This window comes from Borostomias antarcticus (genome assembly GCF_949987555.1).
Source record: "Borostomias antarcticus genome assembly, chromosome: 16".
NCBI lineage: Eukaryota > Metazoa > Chordata > Actinopteri > Stomiiformes > Stomiidae > Borostomias > Borostomias antarcticus.
The window spans coordinates 135,001-157,500 of record NC_140249.1 but is presented as its reverse complement, the minus strand read 5'-3'; the positions used below and the strand labels follow the sequence as shown (position 1 = coordinate 157,500).

The 22,500-nt window shown below is 46.7% G+C and overlaps 3 protein-coding genes across 4 annotated transcripts in view; all 3 read left to right on the top strand.

Moving 5' to 3' along the window:
- Positions 1-7,363, top strand: part of maea (macrophage erythroblast attacher, E3 ubiquitin ligase) — a 19,844-nt gene extending 12,481 nt beyond the window's left edge. For both annotated transcript variants that reach the window (XM_084450595.1, XM_084450594.1), the window contains exons 5-9: positions 791-867; positions 1,951-2,059; positions 2,600-2,733; positions 5,261-5,456; positions 5,895-7,363. In XM_084450595.1, the coding sequence (XP_084306721.1) occupies positions 791-867; positions 1,951-2,059; positions 2,600-2,733; positions 5,261-5,456; positions 5,895-5,990 (612 nt within the window). In that variant the 3' untranslated portion in view covers positions 5,991-7,363. The remainder of the gene's footprint in view (positions 1-790; positions 868-1,950; positions 2,060-2,599; positions 2,734-5,260; positions 5,457-5,894) is intronic.
- Positions 7,364-9,208: 1,845 nt separating this feature from the next.
- Positions 9,209-14,877, top strand: hnrnpa0a (heterogeneous nuclear ribonucleoprotein A0a). The gene is made up of 2 exons (XM_084450996.1): positions 9,209-10,172; positions 13,182-14,877. The coding sequence occupies exons 1-2, from the start codon at positions 9,249-9,251 to the stop codon at positions 14,232-14,234; spliced, it is 1,977 nt and encodes a 658-aa protein (XP_084307122.1). The 5' UTR covers positions 9,209-9,248; the 3' UTR covers positions 14,235-14,877.
- Positions 14,878-19,108: 4,231 nt separating this feature from the next.
- klhl3 (kelch-like family member 3) overlaps positions 19,109-22,500 on the top strand; it is a 45,289-nt gene continuing 41,897 nt past the window's right edge. Inside the window, exons 1-3 of the mRNA XM_084450585.1 lie at positions 19,109-19,174; positions 19,818-19,937; positions 20,406-20,512. Of these exons, the coding sequence (XP_084306711.1) occupies positions 19,155-19,174; positions 19,818-19,937; positions 20,406-20,512 (247 nt within the window). The 5' untranslated portion in view covers positions 19,109-19,154. The remainder of the gene's footprint in view (positions 19,175-19,817; positions 19,938-20,405; positions 20,513-22,500) is intronic.

The following is a 22,500-nucleotide window of genomic DNA, read 5'->3' as shown; positions in this document are numbered from 1 at the left end:
TTTCATTCAACAACAGTAGACTACATGATTTTGGCAGACGCGCGTTCATCACCGCTGCTACAACTCCATCCAAGGGGAAACACTGTTTATATTTAGTATCTAGTGCATCTGTGTTCAGTCTTGATTGTGTGGTTTTGTGGTCCTCTGCATGCTGATGCTTTACCAGAGCGTCTGGGGGTCAGTAGAGAACCACCGACCCTCCCTCAGTCCAGGACCGTCTCACTGACCTGTTAACGTCCTCCCTCAGTCCAGGACCGTCTCACTGACCTGTTAACGTCCTCCCTCAGTCCAGGACCGTCTCACTGACCTGTTAACGTCCTCCCTCAGTCCAGGACCGTCTCACTGACCTGTTAACGTCCTCCCTCAGTCCAGGACCGTCTCACTGACCTGTTAACGTCCTCCCTCAGTCCAGGACCGTCTCACTGACCTGTTAACGTCCTCCCTCAGTCCAGGACCGTCTCACTGACCTGTTAACGTCCTCCCTCAGTCCAGGACCGTCTCACTGACCTGTTAACGTCCTCCCTCAGTCCAGGACCGTCTCACTGACCTGTTAACGTCCTCCCTCAGTCCAGGACCGTCTCACTGACCTGTTAACGTCCTCCCTCAGTCCAGGACCGTCTCACTGACCTGTTAACGTCCTCCCTCAGTCCAGGACCGTCTCACTGACCTGTTAACGTCCTCCCTCAGTCCAGGACCGTCTCACTGGGTCAGAAACCTGTTGCTAACCTCCTCCTCCCCCTCCTCCTCCCCCTCCTCCTTCCCCTCCCCCTTCTCCTCCTCCTCCTCTCAGAGCTGTCTGGAGTTCAGCCTGCGGATCCAGGAGTTCATCGAGCTCATCCGACAGAACAAGCGCATGGACGCCGTCAGGTGAGTGGAGGAGCTGCTCCTCCCAGTCCAGAGACCAGGGGTCCCCTTCTGTTAGAGACACTGTCCTCCCAGTCCAGAGACCAGGGGTCCCCTTCTGTTAGAGACAGTCCTCCCAGTCCAGAGACCAGGGGTCCCCTTCTGTTAGAGACAGTCCTCCCAGTCCAGAGACCAGGGGTCCCCTTCTGTTAGAGACACTGTCCTCCCAGTCCAGAGACCAGGGGTCCCCTTCTGTTAGAGACACTGTCCTCCCAGTCCAGAGACCAGGGGTCCCCTTCTGTTAGAGACACTGTCCTCCCAGTCCAGAGACCAGGGGTCCCCTTCTGTTAGAGACACTGTCCTCCCAGTCCAGAGACCAGGGGTCCCCTTCTGTTAGAGACACTGTCCTCCCAGTCCAGAGACCAGGGGTCCCCTTCTGTTAGAGACACTGTCCTCCCAGTCCAGAGACCAGGGGTCCCCTTCTGTTAGAGACACTGTCCTCCCAGTCCAGAGACCAGGGGTCCCCTTCTGTTAGAGACACTGTCCTCCCAGTCCAGAGACCAGGGGTCCCCTTCTGTTAGAGACACTGTCCTCCCAGTCCAGAGACCAGGGGTCCCCTTCTGTTAGAGACACTGTCCTCCCAGTCCAGAGACCAGGGGTCCCCTTCTGTTAGAGACACTGTCCTCCCAGTCCAGAGACCAGGGGTCCCCTTCTGTTAGAGACACTGTCCTCCCAGTCCAGAGACCAGGGGTCCCCTTCTGTTAGAGACACTGTCCTCCCAGTCCAGAGACCAGGGGTCCCCTTCTGTTAGAGACACTGTCCTCCCAGTCCAGAGACCAGGGGTCCCCTTCTGTTAGAGACACTGTCCTCCCAGTCCAGAGACCAGGGGTCCCCTTCTGTTAGAGACACTGTCAGTCCACTCACACAACCATGATCCCCTTCTGTTAGAGACACAACCTTGATCCCCTTCTGTTAGAGAAGCGCAGGGGGGCGTGGGGGGCGGGGCGGGGGGCGTGGGGGGCGGGGCGGGGAGGGGGGCGTGGGGGGCGGGGCAGCGGGCGTGGGGGGCGGGGCAGCGGGCTAACGCTGTTCTGGCTGTCCTCTCAGACACGCGCGGAAGCACTTCAGCCAGGCGGAAGGGGGGCAGCTGGACGAGGTGCGTCAGGTCATGGGCATGCTGGCCTTCCCCTCGGACACACACATCTCCCCCTACAAGGTGAGACAGGGAGGGACGGTGTGTGTGTGAGACACAGTGATATTTTTGTTTCAAGATAATCATTCTGATCATGTGTGAATTTCTCTTTACCTGTGTGGAAATATCAGTATGATAACCTGTCTGTCTCTCCTCTCTCTCTCTCTCTCTCTCCCCTTGGCTCTCTGTCTCTCTCTCTCTCTCTCTGTCTCTCTCTCTCTTTCTCCCTTTCTCTCTCTCTCTCTCTCTTTCTCTCTCTCTCTCTCTCTCTCTCTCTCTCTCTCTCTCTCTCTCTCTCCCCTTGGCTCTCTGTCTCTCTCCATCTCTCTCTGTCTCTCTCTCTGTCTCTCTCTCTCTTTCTCCCTTTCTCTCTCTCTCTTTCTCTCTCTCTCTCTCTCTCCCCCCCCTTGGCTCTCTCTCTCTCTCTCTTTCTCTCTCTCTCTTTCTCTCTCTCTCTTTCTCTCTCTCTCTGTCTCTCTCTCTCTCTCTCTCTCTCTCTCTCTCTCTCTGTCTCTCTTTCTCTCTCTCTCTCTCTCTCTCTCTCTGTCTCTCTCTCTCTCTCAGGACCTGCTGGACCCGGCGCGTTGGAAGATGCTGATCCAGCAGTTCAGATATGATAACTACCGGCTCCATCAGCTGGGCAACAACTCCGTGTTCACCATCACCCTCCAGGCCGGCCTGTCCGCCATCAAGACCCCGTATCCACACAGCTCGTCTCTCTCCTCCCTCCACACCTCCATGTCCTTCAGCTTGTCTCTCTCCTCCCTCCACACCTCCATGTCCTTCAGCTTGTCTCTCTCCTCCCTCCACACCCTCCATGTCCTTCAGCTTGTCTCTCTCTCCTCCCTCCACACCCTCCACGTCCTTCAGCTTGTCTCTCTCTCCTCCCTCCACACCCTCCATGTCCTTCAGCTTGTCTCTCTCCTCCCTCCACACCTCCATGTCCTTCAGCTTGTCTCTCTCCTCCCTCCACACCCTCCATGTCCTTCAGCTTGTCTCTCTCCTCCCTCCACACCCTCCACGTCCTTCAGCTTGTCTCTCTCTCCTCCCTCCACACCCTCCATGTCCTTTAGCTTGTCTCTCTCCTCCCTCCACACCCTCCATGTCCTTCAGCTTGTCTCTCTCCTCCCTCCACACCTCCATGTCCTTCAGCTTGTCTCTCTCCTCCCTCCACACCCTCCATGTCCTTCAGCTTGTCTCTCTCCTCCCTCCACACCTCCATGTCCTTCAGCTTGTCTCTCCTCCCTCCACACCTCCATGTCCTTCAGCTTGTCTCTCTCCTCCCTCCACACCTCCATGTCCTTCAGCTTGTCTCTCTCCTCCCTCCACACCTCCATGTCCTTCAGCCTCTCTGTCTTCTCTCTCTACTACTCAGCTCTCTTTTTCTACAGGGCAGGTGCTATTTTTGTATTATTATTTATAATAGGAAAAGGAGTCTTGAACATGAGCATATGGTAAACATTATTATTACATGGCTTTCTGAAATATTCGATCCTGATGGGACAATCGCGCCTATTTCTGGATAATTCACCAGCAACTAGCAATATTCATGGCTGCTAAGGGCAACACGTATGTCTGTATCTCTGAAGCTGCAGAATGTCGTTGTACATTAATATCCAAGTAGGAGCGGAGAAATGCACGCAAATCCAGGAGTGCAAATGTAGCAGCGCTCGGCCAAAAAGTGTCTAACTAATAAGAGAAGGAAGGTCCGAACACTTTCAAAGCCCCCTAAGTGATTTCATACAATGCTTCGGCTGGCGTGGCCTATCTCCAGGTTCAACACCAAACATGTGAAAGGGATGGGGCATATATACAGGGGGAATGGGTTGAGCCAGAGTGGGGTCAAAGTTCACAACAGGTGTGGTTTCAAACAACTCGTCAAACTCTGCCACAGTTGTATAGAAATATAGATAGATAGTGATCAGTTGTATAGAAATATAGATATAGTGATCAGTTGTATAGAAATATAGATAGATAGTGATCAATTGTACAGTAGCCGTTGTCTTACAGCCCAGATAAGGGACATGCCTTCCTTGTCGATATACCCGAGGGCAACTACAAGTGTGGCAACTCACACTGTGGCTCTACTATGACATGCAAAACATACTCCCCACCCCATAGCGGTAAGGTACTCAAAGTCTGTGGCGTCATTACTTGCCGTACTTCCCATGTTGTCTACAGTACTTCATCAAGTGTCCCTGTGGTCTCCGTTATGTGGGCAGGACCAGCAGACAACTGCACTCGCATTAGTGAACACAGGAGCAGTATCACATGTGGTAATGAACGCAATCCTGTTGCTGCACATTTTAAACAGGCAGGTCACCATGCGCTTGAGGAAGTGGACAGACCCCCTGTGGTGGAGACCCTGAGAAGTTGCTGTTACTACGGGGAGCTACTCTACCCATGCCCTGCTCTCCAGGGCTCCTTATGGTCTCAATGAAGAGTTTGATATCAAACCCTTGCTATAGTTGAACAAGTCTGTCTTTGATTTAGCTTGTTAGTTTCCTTCTTTACTATTGCTTTAACTACACCAGTATTTATAACGTGAGTCTTACATTGGATATTTTATACGTTTAACCTACCATACTATTGTCTGAGTCTAAGGCCATCTACAGTATACTGTCCCCAGCCTATTAAACACTTATGAATAATCAGCATAGGCTACTGTATAACTGATCACTATCTATCTATATTTCTATACAACTGATCACTATCTATCTATATATCTATACAACTGATCACTATATCTATATTTCTATACAACTGATCACTATCTATCTATATTTCTATACAACTGATCACTATCTATATTTCTATACAACTGATCACTATATCTATATTTCTATACAACTGATCACTATCTATCTATATTTCTATACAACGGTGGCAGAGTATGATGAGTTGTTTGAAACCACACCTGTTGTGAACTTTAAACTTTGACCCCACTCAGGTCCAACCCATTCCCCCTGTATATATGCCCCATCCCTTTCACATGTTTGGTGTTGAACCTGAACAAGGCCCCTTCTCTTATACTGTACGTTAATATCCAAACCTTCCGGAACCTTCCGAAGTTCCGAGGCTTGGCTCAGTTCCAGCCCATTAGTACTGCTCTCCTAGGAGCGCTGTGTTTTCATTCATTACTAGCCTTTTATTTTCCTTCCCTTAGACGTGGGGTTAAGGGGGTTGATCAAAAAGTTTTTCTGCCCTTAACCGTCACACCTTCAGTCAGTGCTACAAGGAGGACGGAACGTCCAAGAACCCGGACTGCCCCGTGTGCAGCAAGTCCCTGAACAAGCTGGCCCAGCCGCTGCCCATGGCTCACTGCGCCAACTCCCGGCTGGTCTGCAAGATCTCCGGGGAGGTGATGAACGAGAACAACCCGCCCATGATGCTGCCCAACGGATACGTCTACGGCTACAACGTCAGTCTCTCCTCCTCCCTCTATCCCCCATAACCGCCCTGGGATGGGATTATACTGCTGCCCCATGTCTGTGCTCACGCGTGCATCTTTGTTGGTTGGTGTACGTGTGTGCACTGTGTACACCTGTGGGGCTTGTGTGGTGTGAAAGAGCTTGTGTGTTTCCAGCACATCCCAGGGCCAGAGACTCGGATCACATCTCAATTCCCTTATAACTCATCTCTCCTTCCTGAAGTAATCATTAAGCTTGATTGGATTAATCAAAGATGGCTTTCCACAGCATATCCTGAGAGACCAGTAATCACCTCTAGGACAGGAAGTAGAGATGCATTTGAAGAGCATTCCCACTTGTGTGGCTGTGATGGTTGTGATTGTATTTGATAGTGATTGGTTATCTAGTGAGTTCCAGTACTTTAATAATGATATGTGCTTCATCTCCAGTCCCTGCTCTCCATCCGTCAAGACGACAAGGTGGTCTGCCCCCGGACCAAAGAGGTATTCAACTTCTCCCAGGCCGAAAAGGTCTACATTATGTGATTGGATGAGGCGTCTATGGATCATTGTGTGATTGGATAAGCCTCTACCACGACCTGTGACCTCGTTCGATCAGTGTGTGGCCTGGGGGGTTCCCCCAACGGAGCCTAAAGCCTACGACCACGCCCCCCCTCATGCGACTAGGCCATACCCATGCCGTGGCCAGCTCACCTCCAGATACACACAACAGCTGCCCCTGAGAGAGAGAGAGAGAGAGAGAGACGGAACACTGTGGACTGAAGCAGACTGATTAGAAAACAGACAATGTTTTTAAAGTGTTGACATTTGGAATTGTATTTAACTTAGTAGCCCCTCGGGTAGTGTGACGTCCATTTAAACTGAGTGTTGCTCCATTAAAAAGATCACAAGCAGAAACATCTGCGTGTTTGACCTGAGGTAGGCCAGGCTCCGGCCAGGCTCCGGTCAGGCTCCGGTCAGGGTCTGCCACATGGCGGCCCGCTCATTTCATGATGCACATTGTTGTGAACATCATTGGTGTGTAGTCATGTGTAGGGGTATGGCTGTTTCTGAGGGAAACTGGCCATGATCTTGTGTAGGTTTACCCTGACCCCCTCCTGTGTTTTTGCAGACTTGGGGAGTATAGGATCAATTTTGTATATATACTGAACTAGAGATTTGATCATTGTGTAGAGATTCAGTTTTGTCAATGGTTTAACATGTGAGAGAGGTTTCTCTACTAAACTTTAGGTCCTCTAAACTGAAGAGTGGCGTGGAAACAGAAGTCCCAAAGTCAAATCTGCACTATGGTCTCATAGTGCATGTGTCTTACATTGGGGATACTGCTGGGTTTGCCCATCAGAAGAAAACCTTGGAAAACTGTACCTACCAAAACATGTTTTCAATATAATAGAAAACATTAGACAGCGAATTTATCTATCGCCTGTGGTCTTCCTAGATTGTGTGAGGTTTGCCCCCCCCCCCCCCCCCTACCTAAAGAGATGTGAATTAATCACTGTACTTTTGATATTTATTCAGTCAAGATGACTCGATCCACATCACTCAATATTTGCCATTTAATTTCATACATATTTTTCCAGTGATAAACCTTGTGCATCACAATAAAGAGGAAAATATTTTTGTGTATATTTTTTGCTCTTTAATTTGTATGTACTGCTGATTGACATTTTGTATGACTTCACTAATTGTTTCCGATATCTAGACACTATAGTTTGTTCATTGGTGTTCCTTGAGATGACAAGAGCGCATCGTTGTCAGTCTCAGAATCAATCATTAACGTCTCCACCCGTCATTGGCTGGCTGCTTCTGGACCGTCCAATCCCGTTAAGTATTGTAATAGTAGAGAGAATGTCTAGAGACGGCTCATGCATGTTTATATTGGTAGGATAGAAGGGACTGTTCATGAACAATTGCTGATAAAGATTTCAGAAAATGTTGAGTCCTGTCTTTTTTTTCCCCTCTGTGCCTGGCCAGACATGTCGGTGATTATATGAAACACTGATTGAGCCATCTCCACTCGCTATTATCAACTGATGGGCTGGGGGTTTGATTGGGGAGGGAGAAGACCTTTTAGGATGTGTTGGGCAGAGACGTGTGACGGGGGGGGAAGGTTATGCAGAGATCAGAACTACTATGACGGGGGAGCGGCTATCATCCCTGGGTGTGACATCAACCATTGTCTATTCATGCCTCTTCTGTTGTGGTGGAAATACAGCTAAGTAGGCTACTCACATGCACCCCGTATAATCCCTCTAGAGTCTAGACGCACTCGTGGGGGTCTATTTACCAAAAGACACTATATGATGATCAAAGTGGTCTAAAGTTAACCATAGCTACTGTGTTTGTATCCTGAGGTGAATGTTTTGAAGCAGCAGGCTGTGTCCTGAGGTGAATGTTTTGAAGCAGCAGGCTGTGTCCTGAGGTGAATGTTTTGAAGCAGCAGGCTGTATCCTGAGGTGAATGTTTTGAAGCAGCAGGCTGTGTCCTGAGGTGAATGTTTTGAAGCAGCAGGCTGTGTCCTGAGGTGAATGTTTGAAGCAGCAGGCTGTGTCCTGAGGTGAATGTTTTGAGTCCTGAGTGAAGTGGCCAGCATCGATCCTGCCTGCATGCTTCCCTGGAGTCCTCAGCAATGAAGGCTATGAATATTTCCTCTCACCAGCAATCAAGGGTTTAAAACTGTCGGCACTTATAGTCTCAGTTGCCCTATAGCTGTGACTTTACACTCTCAGGGCGAGGCCACCATCCATTCAATCCCAAATTAGAAGCACTAGGGTGTCACTCAAACTGTTGTCTGCTCAGCTGACTGTGGCACTCTGCTATTGTGCAAATACTCAGTTGATCAAGAACACCCCCCCCCCCCCCCCCCGCCAAATTGTCTTACTGGGAGTACACAAAGAGCAGCATTTCTGAAGGGTTGGCTATGCTGACCCATCTGGCCCTGCTACTGTACCCTATTTGGTTCTTAAAAAACTAAGCACACAACACTGTGAGGGTGCGATATGGAATTGAAAGTGTTCTGTAAAATCGTGTTAAATGTGTGTCCTCTATAAGTAGTCTGATATTGGTCTACAACACAAAATAACACAGTCAGAAAGTTGTCCCTTTCCATGTAGTGAAAAGTGTCTGAAGACTGTTTTACTAGTGTGCAGCCAATGCACAGATGAACAAAAAAAACAGTCAGAATGTGTCCCTTTCCATGTTGTGAAGAGTGGCTTGTTGTGAAGCTTGTTTTACCACAATGCAATCAATTCAGGAAATCTAATTTTAATATAAAACATAGCACTCTTTGGTGAGGCTACTTACAAAGAACACCATTTCTCATGCATTTGCATTTTGAGAACAAAAAGCAATTCGGGTATAAAATAAAGAAGTGCGCGTTGAGTGGATCATTCCGGGTCTACGATGCTAGAACGTAGCAGAGATAGTTGAGAGAGTTCACTAGTGGATATTGATAATGGCCTAATTCTTGAAGCTGTTGATGGTCTGAACACCCCCCCCCTTCTCCTTCTCCTTCTCCTTCTCCTTCTCCTTCTCCTTCTCCTTCTCCTTCTCCTTCTCCTTCTCCTTCTCCTTCTCCTTCTCCTTCTCTCTCTCTCTCTCTCTCTCTCTCTGTGGGGATCACAGAGCGCGCGCACTGCCACGCCATTGGCTGCCTCTCGCAAACGTGTCCATGCAGCCTGACGTCACTGCACCGTGGGTATAAATAGCGGGCGGTTTCCTCCCCCCTCACCCTCCTAGTCCTGCTCACGCTGATTGAGACTGAACAAGAACGTCGAGGAAAAAATGGACAACAGTAGCAAAATCTGTAAACTTTTCGTCGGTGGACTGAACGTGGACACCGACAATGAAGGGCTCCGCAAGCACTTCGAGCAGTTCGGCGAGCTGACCGACTGCGCCGTGGTGATGAATCAGCAGCTGCAGCGGTCCCGCTGTTTCGGCTTCGTCACCTACAAGACCGCGGAGGAGGCCGACGCCGCCATGGCGGGTAGGCCACATGTCGTCGATGGTAAAAACGTGGAGGTGAAGAGGGCCGTGGCGCGGGAAGACGCAGACGACCCGGTGATTAACGCCAAGGTCAAAAAAGTGTTCGTCGGGGGGCTGAAAGACGACATCGAAGACGAACATCTGACCGAGTATTTTGCTCAGTTCGGCGAAGTGGAGAAGGCCGAAGTTATCTCCGAGAAGGACACCGGGAAGAAGCGAGGCTTCGGCTTTGTTCATTTCACAGACGACGACGCCGCCGATAAAGCCGCCCTGATCAAGTTCCACACCATCAACGGGTACAAGGTGGAGGTGAAGAAGGCCCTGACCAAGCAGGAGATGCGTGGTGGCGGCCGGAGTAGAGGAGGGAGGGGGATGCGGGGCAACCAGAACGGCTATGGCGGCGGGAGAGGCGGGTACAGCACCGGGTACGGGGGCGGGTATGGCGGCGGCTATGATGGCGGCTACGGAGGTGGCTATGCTAGCGGCGGCTACGGAGGCGGTTACGGAGCTGCCGGCGGCTACGCGGGGGGCTACGGCGACCAGATGGGGGGCTATGGTGGCGGTAACGGCTACAGTGACTTTGGCAGCGGGTACAACCAGCAGGCCTCCGGATACGGGCCCATGAAAGGCGGCGCAGCCAGCTACGCGGCCGGCCGGAGCAGCGCTCCCTACGCCCGGGGCGGCGGCGGCGGAGGCTACGGCAGAGGCGGCTACGGCGGCTACTGAGCCAGCGGCCACGACAGACTATCCGGGAAGAGTCTCCACACCCTCAATACCGACAGATTCGACGTCTAAACGAGCTCAAAATTCAGTCATGGGGCATCTGCCGTAAAGCACCCGGCCAAAATGCGGACACTGTGAACCCAATTCATAAAGCGAAGACCTCAAAACCAAACAGGTAGGAAGATCTCTTCCCAGAACCTGATTTGCACGACCAGCTGTTGCCGTAGGACACGATCGATTGCAGAATTTCATTATCTTTTTTATGTTCAGAGTTGAGGGCCTGTAGCTGTCGTTAGTTGACCTGCTTTTTATTTACTTATGCGTACATTTTCTCGAATTTAGTAACTTACGATTGTTTTGTTAAATACTACTATATCTCTGCATTTTAAGCAAATTAGTTCAGAATTTCCCTAAACCTAGTCTGTTTTCAATGTATGGGGATGGGGCGCATGTGCTATGGTTTTCGATTTCCTAGTTTCTGTCACTGATGTAAATTGTATAACTGTCCACTATTATAGCCCTTAGGTTTTAGTGTTCGCGGAGTGGTGGAGCGGATGCAGGCAATTTCATTTCCTTGCCAAATGTTTTGTAAATCAACGAAGTACGTCAGTAGTTTCCAGCCACCACACACAGCGTCCAGCGTACAGCAATATCTCATGTATTGTATCCTATAATCTGTCTGAAGATCAAACTACAATTGTTAAGCATTGATATGCATATGTATGTTCATTTTAAATAAAAAGTTAAACAAGTTTAGTTATTTAGTTATTTTACTTATTTAACCAGGTTTGCCTTAAGCCCACCTCTTTTCTTACAGGTGAATTGTGCCAAGTCTCGTACCCACTAGTTACATGGCATTTTCTCCCATTATTGTATTTAAACTCAGGTGGGTTAAATGGCTTAGTCACTCTGCCCACAGCCAATGCATGGAGGCTTTTCTAGGTTGCAAATACCGTGAATTCAATGTGACTTTAACTTTGTCTCGTAAAGAGTGAACTTTTGCTTTGTGAATATTGTGGACATGAGGCCTCTCATATTTATGTTTGATTCCTACATTTAGGTGCTCATACCGTTATCCCAGTACGCCAAAATAGGTGTAGCAGTTTGTTTATACAGGACCCTGTTCAATACCTGGGTTCGATTGATAGGACTGAAATATCTCTTTAGGATCTCATCCAGCAAACTAGGTATGTAAATCAACCTGTCTTCACTATGTGTTGGTCAAGTATTAAAGATATGGATTTGCAGATGGTACACATGTACCGTTTATTAAAGGTTCTTGCATTAACTCAACAATAGTTGCTCTTAATAGATTTAAATGCGTCTTGTATTTAGTTCTCTAAAAGGGGGTTTCTGCTCAATTTGGTCCTTAAGAAAGTAGATGTAATGTGCTGAGGAGACATGAGGTGCTGTCCCTGCGCTCTGCGTATGCTATAGCACCTGCTGTCCTGCCTCAACCAGGACATCCTACCTGTCCAGCTACTCACTCTACTTTTGTCTCTCCTTCAGGTTGCCTTGGTGACCTGAGTGCCACCTTCCACCTGGCAAAGAGGAAGGTTCTCAGTGCATCCAGACCTGGGGGCCATGGTAACTGCTGACCTATCACACAAGGTGATTTAAGACCCCAGGACCATCACCCATCTGTAGCTGCCATGTGGAGGCATTGAAAAGAGCTGGCTAACCCGCCACATTACAGACTTGTGTATTTCGGACCCGAGTGGTCAGTCATGTTTCTCTTGGAGCCTCGCCAGATCTTATTTCAGGGATTGTCTTGATTTCACCATGCATCATGTAATCTAGATTGTTTCTAGGTTGTTTCTAAGAGTTCTTTATTTTGCTCTCTTGTAGGAAGGAGAAACATGAATGATGGGCCATCGCATACTGGAGAAAGAGACTCGCTATTGTGGAAACTTCGAAAAGATTTTAGACGTTGCTTATTTTATGGATGCAAATAAATTATTTTTATATTAAAATAACCTGTCTTATTGGAATGTTCAGATTGAATTTGAAATTTAAATATTGCCATTTTTGCTCAAGACGAGTGTACACTAACATCTTGATGTCATTGAATTTACCCATACGTTGATTTTAAGTGATTTCCCATTTTATAAACATGTAGCCTACCCAACTCATATTTTGCTGCAGTTTAGATTTGCATTGTGGTTCATTGCATGTCCAGGGATGTAGTGGAGGGTAAACTCAGTTTACCCTCTAAAATGAGGCTGAGAGTTAACTCACCTATTTTATGATCAACTGTATTAATCAGAATAGAGAATGGAATAGAAAATTTATTCTTGCCATATATAACCAGTACAGGTACAGATCAACTGTATTAATCAGAATAGAGAATGGAATGGAAAATTTATTCTTGCCATATATACACCAGTACAGGTGGAATTTGTCATTGCTTGTCCTTACAGTATCTTATCAGTATGAATCTTCCTCATTACAGCTAGACATAAAGGTTTTCCAAACTGGCAATCTATTTGTAGTCTAGCAGTCTATCAAGGTGGGTAAACTGTACTCAACAGAGTTTACCCACCTCTCTATTTACCACTACACCCTGTGCATGTCATTCTTGTGCATCTTAGAATGTTGACTGCCATACCCCTTCAGTCAAGGTGTTGTCCAGAGTAGTCAGATGTAGAATTGACTGCTTTGAGTGAGAAACATGGGTATCCTAACATTGTATTGACCTGTATTGTGTCAAATTATATAGACGGGCACAATCGGATGGATCGTTTGACACAATACAATAAATGGAGAACATATTTTGAGTGAAATATTGATAGCCACAGGACATCAAGAGGCACAAGTGCTTGAAGGAGGACATGGCGGAGTGCTAGTAGCTCACAAAGATGCAGCCTAGTGTTAGACGAGTATCAAGTGTTGCTATTGAGACAGCATGAAAGACGCAAACTCCTCGTTGATTATGATTCTGAACAACGGATAATCAATTTGACATCACGTTTGAAAGTGGTATGGATGGGCGGGGCTTCGGTCGAACAGCGAATGAGAACAGAGAACGTGCTCGGCACGCAGCAGGACGTGGGCACGTTCCCTCCAGAGCACAGACGCAGGAACAGAGGGCCTCTCACGTCGCTCGGCATCTTAGAGGAAAGAAGGGAAACGAATTCGCTGTTTTTGCCATCGCATACAATCATGACGAACCAACTTTGCAAGCTTTTCGTCGGCGGATTGAACGTCGAGACCACCGACGATGGACTCCGGCAGCATTTCGAGCAGTACGGCCAGCTCACCGACTGCGCGGTGGTTCTCAACCAGCAGCTGCAGCGGTCCCGCTGTTTCGGCTTTGTCACCTACTCCACCGCGGAGGAGGCCGACGCCGCCATGGCCGCTAGGCCACATGTCGTAGATGGAACCAACGTGGAGCTGAAGAGAGCCGTCGCCCGCGAAGATGCCAACAGGCCGGAGGCTCTCGCCAAAGTCAAGAAAATATTCGTCGGCGGTCTGAAAGACGACATAGAAGACGAGCACCTGAACGAATATTTTTCTCAGTATGGCGCAATCGACAAGGCCGAAGTCATCACCGATAAAGAGACGGGGAAGAAGCGGGGCTTCGGCTTTGTCTACTTCGATGATAACGACTCCGCCGACAAAGCGGTGCTGCTCAAGTACCACACCATCAACGGGCACAAGGTGGAGGTGAAGAAGGCCCTGACCAAGCAGGAGATGCAAGCCGCCGGCGGCCGGGGAGGACGAGGAGGACGAGGAGGAGGAAGAGGGATGTCCTACAACGGCTACGGCGGCGGCCGTGGCGGCGGCTACGGCAGCTATGGCGGGGGCTACGGGGGCAACGACGGCGGCTACGGTGGCGGATACAGTAACGGCGGTGGTTATGGCAACCAGGGGGGGTACGGGGGTGGCTACGGGGGCCAGATGGGGGGCGGCTACGGATACAGTGACTTTGGCGACGATTACGCACAGCAGTCATCCGGCTACGGAGCGATGAAGGGGGGCAACTACTCCAGCAGAAGCGCTGCACCGTACGCCCGCGGAGGCGGTGGGGGCTATGGCAGGGGGGGGTATGGCGGCTATTAGATACCATTGACCTAGATTGATTAATTTGGAAATGTCCATAGGGAAAGTTTGATTCAAAAAGGACTGAAATTATACCCATGGGTCGGGGTACTCACTTTCTTTGTTGCTACAATGTAACCCAAGAAATCGTTGCCCATCACCCACTCGAATGAATGAACTCCCCTCCCCCTCCCCCAGGATTCAACCCCCCATATGGACTCCTAAACATGATGGACTTTGATACCAGTCAAACTTTCTTTTATTATTTTTGAAACGTTTTTTGAAGAGTAATTGTAGTTCACGTCGCATTTTGAAAAGTTGGAATGAAACAGTATGACAAGTTACCAGCCAGATAAATAAGTCAATTACTTTAGCAACATGAACTCAGGGGTATTGGAGTTGGAAGCAGTGTATGCTTTTGAGTATTTCAAGATCTTAAAAAATTAGTGACAGCTTATTTTGAGAAATGTCGAGCACTATCGTGATCATTGCATTATTTATTTTGTTTTTATCTGATGGTGACCTGTTTTTTTCCATGACCACCTAATGTTTTTTTGTCCGAGATGTGCTGTTCTATATACCTGCTGTTCTGTACTTAAAATCCTGTATTAAGTTGACCCTTAAGCTTCACTCTTTTGCTTGTAATAAAGTTTTTAAAGTTTGAAAACCATCCCAGGCTCATTTTTGTGAACCCCAATATGAGAATTCATTAAGGATTGGTAGTCACAAATGTTTAAACATTTAGAAAAACTACTAAGTTTAACATCCTATTTGCTAATTTGTATCACTTAATGCATAGTTATAGTAGGCTAGTGAAAAGGGCACTGAAGTAGCATTTTTCTGTTTATAATCATTCCTCCCTTCACTGACCAGGATTACTTGTGCCACAGATGGCCACCAGGGGGTTGTGTGCAGCAGTTATCAAACCATCTTGTGTGCATGCGGCCATTTTACACCGCGCAGCTACCCTGCCTCTCATACGGGTCCTCCCTCACAGAGCAGTTAAGAGAGTTATCAAACCAGGAGAACTGAATATTAGATACTGAATACTGAATATTAGAGAGGGAGAATCCGTTTGAGTTATTTTGTTCGACTGCAGCACATTGCGTCAACAACACCTTGGACGGTGTCTTTGTTTAGCCCGATCAGCCGCTAGTTGTCGCAGTTTCGTACCTTGATGACTCACTGAAGGTGACAGGCATCCTCACCAGCCATTCAATAGCGAATAGCCTATATAGACCTAGTTTTCACTTATTTCCACTAACCAAAAGGATTACTAGTAGCCTAGGCCTACTGCCTGTTAATGACTGGTGGTGACAATGCTGTTGCTGTTCTCTAGTGTTAAACATTTGGGTAAAATACAGTAGGCTTAGTAGCATATTAAAATAGCAGACATCTTAAATATTTACATTTTATTTTTTGCATCTGGCTACTGAGACCTCATTTGAGAGAGTATGTGCACAACCAACTAAACAAGCAAGAAGGAACACAATATTTAGATCTGACCTAACTATATTATACATCAGGGACAGCGATGGAAATAAGTCCCGCTTTTATCCCTGGCATTGCAGACATACTGTATCTTTTTATATATACTGATTGTAATTGCTTTTGTCAAATAAATCAAAACAAATCAAAAAATATTGGAAGATCACTTGTTACTTGATAGCCTACTCTCCAATGCCTTGTGTCCTTATGTTTGATCCAGTCAGTGTAAGTAGGTTGGTTAATGTAGAATGTTATGAGCTAGGCATTTCATGTTTGAAAACAGGTTTTGTCTGATCTCAAGTGGTTCTATTTTACAGTAGGTGCACAGCCTGTTGATCATATAATCTTAACAATTATGAATTCCAGTTATTTTAGGTCTAATATGTGACAGAGTACATAACCTGGAAAGTATCCTTCTTCAGGGTACATTCTGGGACTTGTTTCCTCACTGTTAAATGTAAACACAATTCAGGGCTTTTCCTGGCTCAGAATGGGTCTTTGGGGGGTGATGTGCACACTTTTTTTTTTGGAAACCTCAGTTTTATGCTGAGTAGCCTACCAGCATATATAGGCCTATATTCTATGCTGTCGTTCTGACTGAGCTCACTTATCACAATCGCAGGAAATCTCCTGACATGACACGAAGTGGATATGAAGACAAAATGTTTAAGATAGCCTACTGATAACCTGTCTATTAATTACTAGTGGTCCAAACCATGGACAATGCAAGAAAGAGGGATGGGCTGCACTATCAAACACATTTGGAGAGGATTTGAATTGCTATTTTTATTCTCAATTTTTAGCACTGGTGATTTTATTTTGGCTCTGGCTAAAATCTCTTTGTGGGGCACCAAAAACGTCCTCTATGCAGGTTAATAGTTCTTTATTCTTCGTTTTAGTGTTTTCTTTGGAGATCTCTCATGCCTTTTCATTGGAGATGTCCTTTAATTTTTTTGTTTTGACCATTGTTGAGTTTACTCACTGTTTTTTTGTATTGTTTGTACTTTATGCACTAAACAGATAAAAACCCAAGTCTACATCACTGGTGATCAGCAGGAACAGTGTAGATATGAACAGTTTGGTTGTATAGTTTTTTTTCACTTAAGAATATATTTTTGTTTGTCTGGATGGCCATTATAATCCTCTATTCTCTCTTCCACAGAGGTAGGTAGTGTGACTCCTGATTCCTTCTGACAGATGCTGGCCCAAGTGAGAAAGCTCTCATGACAATAAGACCCTGCCTCTACCTGGACCCAGGCACACTCACACACACACAGACATACACCAGTCCTGGGCTCAGATCCCCTTCCCCTCACCCTAACCCAGGTCCGTATCCTTTTCCTACCCCCACCCTACCCCTGACCCCTGCCTCTATCTGGGCCCAGGCACATTCACGCACACACAGACATACACCAGTGTTTGCCATGTCTCTCCTATGATGTTATTAGCCTCTCTTACTCTGAAAATGTAATTTAATGTTATTTATTGCTTTATAAATGTTCTTAGCCGGTAGACAAACATACTCCAGGAGCTTGCTCGATTGCCTTGTTGAGAGGGGTCAGGGAATATTTTTTTACAGCTCACTTATCTGGCCCCCGGGTGATTACTGTTTTTTGGCTTCCCTCTGGAATATGTAGGAGTGGGACGTATGCCCACCTCCCTTGTTCTCTGTAAAGCGCATTGTGTTGCCTCTGGGTATGAAATGCGCTATACAAATAAAGCTTTGATTGATTGATTGATAAAGGAAATACAACTGCAGTCTCACTGCTTCCGTTGCATTGTGACGGTCCGTCTACAGCCAGGGGGTGGCAGCATTGCTATGCTTATTGTGGATCATGTTTACATCTTGACTACAGAGCACAGATAAGTCTAGGTTTTATTTGTTATAATAAACTGTCAATCAGGGTGCATGATCTACATAGTTGAAATTGCTGTAGGTCTGAAGTTTTAACTGTAGGAGGGCACATTGATAACCTGTTAAGCGGCCAAAGATTATAGCCTGGTTAGTGTGTGTGTGGACCATCACAGACAGACTCAGGTGTACCTAAATTAATCAATAGTAGTTATTAAACAAACTAACCCTAAACCATTGCTTGATTTACACAAGTATGATTATCCATAAATTCAGCTGCCTTGTCTTTTTAGGTTAGAAAACATGTAGCCTACTGGCTTATTAATTGTGAGGCCATTAATTCTGTACAATGTTCCATGAATCTTTCCACCACTTCTAATAGTCTATATCTGACTGACATGTTTCTTTACTTGTAGTGGTACCCTTCAGTTAAGCCACCATTAAAGAATAGCCTATTTAAAATGTAACTTTACGTGGGCCTAATAGTTATAGCTAATATCTAGCTTAGCCTACTAGGAGGACTGCTTACAGATACAGCTAAATATAACAGATTTGATCTTGATATTTTTTTGAGTAGTCTAAAGGCTAGTTCCAATAAACGCAGAGGCCGTTTACTGTTAGGTTTAGGGCTGGGTTAATCTTTGGGTTAGGGGTTAGTATTAGGGTTAATGTTAGGTTTAGGGTTGGGGTTAGTGTTTTGACCAGTCTCTGGGTTTATAGGAAGTAGCCACGACCAGTGTTAGGAGTAACTAATTACAAAGTTGGCTAATGGATTATTGTAGGCAAATCAAATTACTTTTTCCAGTAATTTGTAGCCTAATGTAAGGGATTACATTTGAATGTTCAGTTACTGTTACTGTTGAACTGTTCAGACTACAGTTAGCCTACTGACCTAATAAAAAGTTATTACTTTGAGCTACTTACGCACATGCCTGCTTCCTTTCATTTGGTTGATATGCACATGCGGTCTCTGCAGTCGTGGCTGTCTATGTCATTAGGATCGAGATAGGCCAATTGTGCTGTTATTGGATCAGATTTTTCTTGTGTCTATTATGATCTAAGATGCAAAACTGATCCTAGATCAGCATGTCTATGATTTGGGTAAGGAATGATCTGGTTTTAGAAAATAACTCAAAAGTAATTAGTAATCTGGTTACTTTTCAGAGAGTAATTAGCCTACTACAGTAATCTAATTTCAATTGAGAGAAAGCAATCACTGTAACTTATTACTTTTATTAAGTAGGCTAACTTGGCCAACACTGGTCATGACCCTGTTACCATGGTTCCCATGTTAACATCCGACTCAGCCCGTCAGCATCACCCTGGCGCCCCGTTACCAAGCAACACAGGACCAAGCGGCGGAGCAGAAGCTCAGACAAAACAAAACACTTCCTGAAAACACTTAGAGAGACGATTACAGCAATGGAGACGGAGAAAGTCTCATCAAAAGCCACGTTTATGTGTTAGCCAATCGACAGGTCTTGCTCTAAAACCAACTCTTCAACACCTTGCCCATGCAGGAGGGTGCTTGTTTTGTGCTCGGGCCATAGCGGGGCTCCCCGGCGGTGCTCCCCGGCGGCGCTCATCTGAATGATAATATCATGGACTGTGTAATGTTGGGGTAAGTTTACGGCGTGGTCGGATTATAGCCAGCACTAGTCTTCATTCATGTCATATTCACAGCCGGGGGGTGAGGACATGCCGCATGGTTGGTAGATGGAGATAAAGCTTTTAAGTCGGAAAACATGTTAGCTAGACTATCACAGCTAATAACATGAGCTAGCTAGCTAGCAGGCTAGCCGCCCCTCCAAGCTGCCGGCAGAAGCGTTAGCTAACGTTGTGTCAGCCACATTTCTGAGGCAGGCTTACTGTATACATTAAAATAGTTTCCAAACTTTCAGTAAGGGGCGAAATGTGTTTATTGAATCCAACTTTTGCGCCCAGTTCGCTTTGCTAGCGGGCTAACGTTATCTCACCCAGCTAGCTCAGTTAGCTCAGTATGGGGTTAGACCTGGACCAGGTCTAGTATGGGGTTAGCCAGCCTCTGAGTTTTAGTGCAACATAGAGCAAAGTGCTGATGTACTAATTCAATAACGCTATGAATTGGTAAGGTAGTTCTACAAGTTATATAGACAAGGAAATAAAACATTTCATACCATCCAAAAATATACAGTCTTTAACTCAAGGCTTTACTGGAGCCTAGACAATGGGACTATGTGAGATCTGTGGGTAATCCTGCTCATGTCCAGTTTGTCCCTGATCAGAGGAGAGACCAGCGGCCCGCTGACCGGCGAAGCGGAGGAGGATGCAGTGGACGCGGGGATGCACACCTACAACCACACCCACATGAGGAAGGCTTTCCAGCTGATGAATGACCTGAGAAGGTAACTAGATAGCTAGCTGACTCACAACTTCTGTAGACAGGGGTGATCTGCTGGGGTAGGATGCTTAATGCTGGTTCACCCCAGACATTCAGAAGCACTTGTCAAGAGCGTGGTGATACCTTGATTAGTTATCCCTTTTGGGGATAAATAAAGTTATCTATCTATCTATCTATCTATCTATCTATCTATCTATCTATCTATCTATCTGTCTGTCTGTCTGTCTGTCTGTCTGTCTGCCTGCCTGCCTGCCTGTCTGTCTGTCTGTCTGTCTGTCTGTCTGTCTGTCTATAAACTTGCAGTTGTAAATCTCTGTTAAAGTATGTCCTCATGCCCCTGTAACGTGTTGGTGTAATGGAGTAACTGATAACGGTATAATGCTTTAGCAGTCATTTGTGTGACGCAAAACAAACCTGAAGACAGAAGCAAGCAGGAAGGGAATGTGTTTGTGTTTGACCTCTGACCCCCCAGTAAGAAGCTGCTGTGTGACGTGCTGCTGGTGGCGGGGGAGCTGGAGGTCCCGGCCCACAGGGTGGTCCTGTCCGCCTGCAGCCCGTACTTCTGCGCCATGTTTACAGGTGGGTTTGTCTGATCAGCCCCCACACTTTAGTCCAGGCCACGGTCCAGCATCCCCCCCCCCCACCGACTAGCCTGGTAAACCAGACTCATTGCAGTTTTTTTTTGTACATTTTCACCATGAGTCTGGACTTATCAATCAATCAAAGCTTTATTTGTATAGCGCATTTCATACCCAGAGGCAACACAATGCGCTTTACAGAGAACAAGGGAGGTGGGCATACGACCCACCCCTACATATTCCAGAGGGAAGCAAAAAAACAGTATCACCCAGGGACCAGATAAGTGAACTATAAAAATTCTTCCCTGACCCCTCTCAACGAGACGATTGAGCAAGCTCCAGGAGTATGTTTGTCTACCGGCTAAGAACATTTATAAAGCAATACATTACATTAAATTACATTTCAGAGTAAGAGAGGCTAAAAAAGCATCATAGGAGAGAGGGCATCCTATGGACATGCTACGACATCCACAGCAGACACAGGGGTGTCTATTGGACTCCGGGAGGTCTGCTGGTGACAGTGGGGCATCCAATGGACCTGGTTAGAAGATAGGAGGGAGAGAGAGATGCACTAGGGAGAGGGAAGGCAGAACAGGGTTAGTAGCACATAGAGCCATACAAACCACACAGATATTGAAACATGCAACCTGGAGCAAGCTCATGGAATATATTTGTCTAATGGCTAAGAACATTTAAAGAGCAATAAATTACATTAAATTAAATTTTCAGAGCAAGAAAGGCTAAGAGCATCAGGTCCAGGCCTAAGCCGGATGTGGACCGATGTGTGTCTGTGTGTACGTGTGTGTGTGTGTGTGTGTGTACTAAATACTACGACATCCACAGCTGACATGGAGGTATCTATCGGACTCAGGGTGGTCTGCGGGCGACAGTGGGGCATCCACTGGACCTGGTTAGAAGGTAGGAGGGAGAGAGAGAGGCACTAGGGGAGGCAGAAAACGGTTAGTAGCACACTGAGCCATTGAAGCCACACAGCTGTCAGAACAGAACAAGCCTGTTTCAGGGTAACCAGCTTCTGTACACTACTTGATATACATACAGTGCATAGCAGGATAAATACCAATGTATACAGAGGATTCACAGGTAGGTCTGAGGCTGCCTTTCTGTGTCTCAAGGTCCTAGCTAGTGATTGTAGGCTAGGTCGAAAAGGTACGTCTTGAGGTCTCGCTTGAAGACCTCCGTTGTTTCGGCCCTTCTTAGGCACTCCGGCAGGGTGTTCCAGAGGTTGGGGGCATAGAAACTAAAAGCTCTGTGTTTCTTGGTCCTGGCTTTTGGAACTGTTAAAAGTTCGGTACCTGAGGATCTGAGTGGTCTGTTGGGCATGTACTTAACAAGCATGTCTGAAATATATTCTGGTGAGTGACTGTGGAGAGATTTATAGACTAGTAATAGTATTTTAAAGTCTATTCTAGAGCTGACTGGTAACCAGTGTAGTGATTTTAAGGCTGGTGTGATGTGACTTACTGTCGCCCAGAGTGATTTGAGTGGGCGGGGGTACTTGCCTTGACAGACGAACTCCTTCAGCCAAGCAGCATAACAAAACAGATCAAACTTTTACCAAATCCAGTCAGAAGAACGGCAAAAATGTATTTTCCGCTGAGAAACTCTGCCAGTATGCGCAGACTCTTGTTCTTCTCTTATTGTTGTTATTTCTGCCTTAACAACACTTATGGCTGCGTTCATTCTTCTAGCGTTAGCGTTTACGCTTGTTCCTTTGGGAGCTGCCATTACTGTTCTACTAGCGTATTCCTGTATTTCATATCATCATCTACGGGAACCATTCAGGAACTGGGGGCGGAACAGCAGTTAAAATGCAGTCCTCTGATTGGTGCCCCATTTTCTGGGAAAAGTCAAATCTCTCTGGGCAGCTGGATGTCCAGATTCATAGTGATAACGTAAAAAAAAAATGAAGCGATGAGTCTGGTTTACCAGGCTTCATCCCGACCGCTACGCTCTGCTACCTCGGGGTGA

Bases quoted from the DNA above. Each gene is read 5' to 3' on its own strand.
- hnrnpa0a (XM_084450996.1), top strand. From the start codon at position 9,249: ATGGACAACAGTAGCAAAATCTGTAAACTTTTCGTCGGTGGACTGAAC. The intron at 10,173-13,181 runs TGAGCCAGCGGC...TCGGTCGAACAG, and splicing joins GAGGCGGCTACGGCGGCTAC to CGAATGAGAACAGAGAACGT.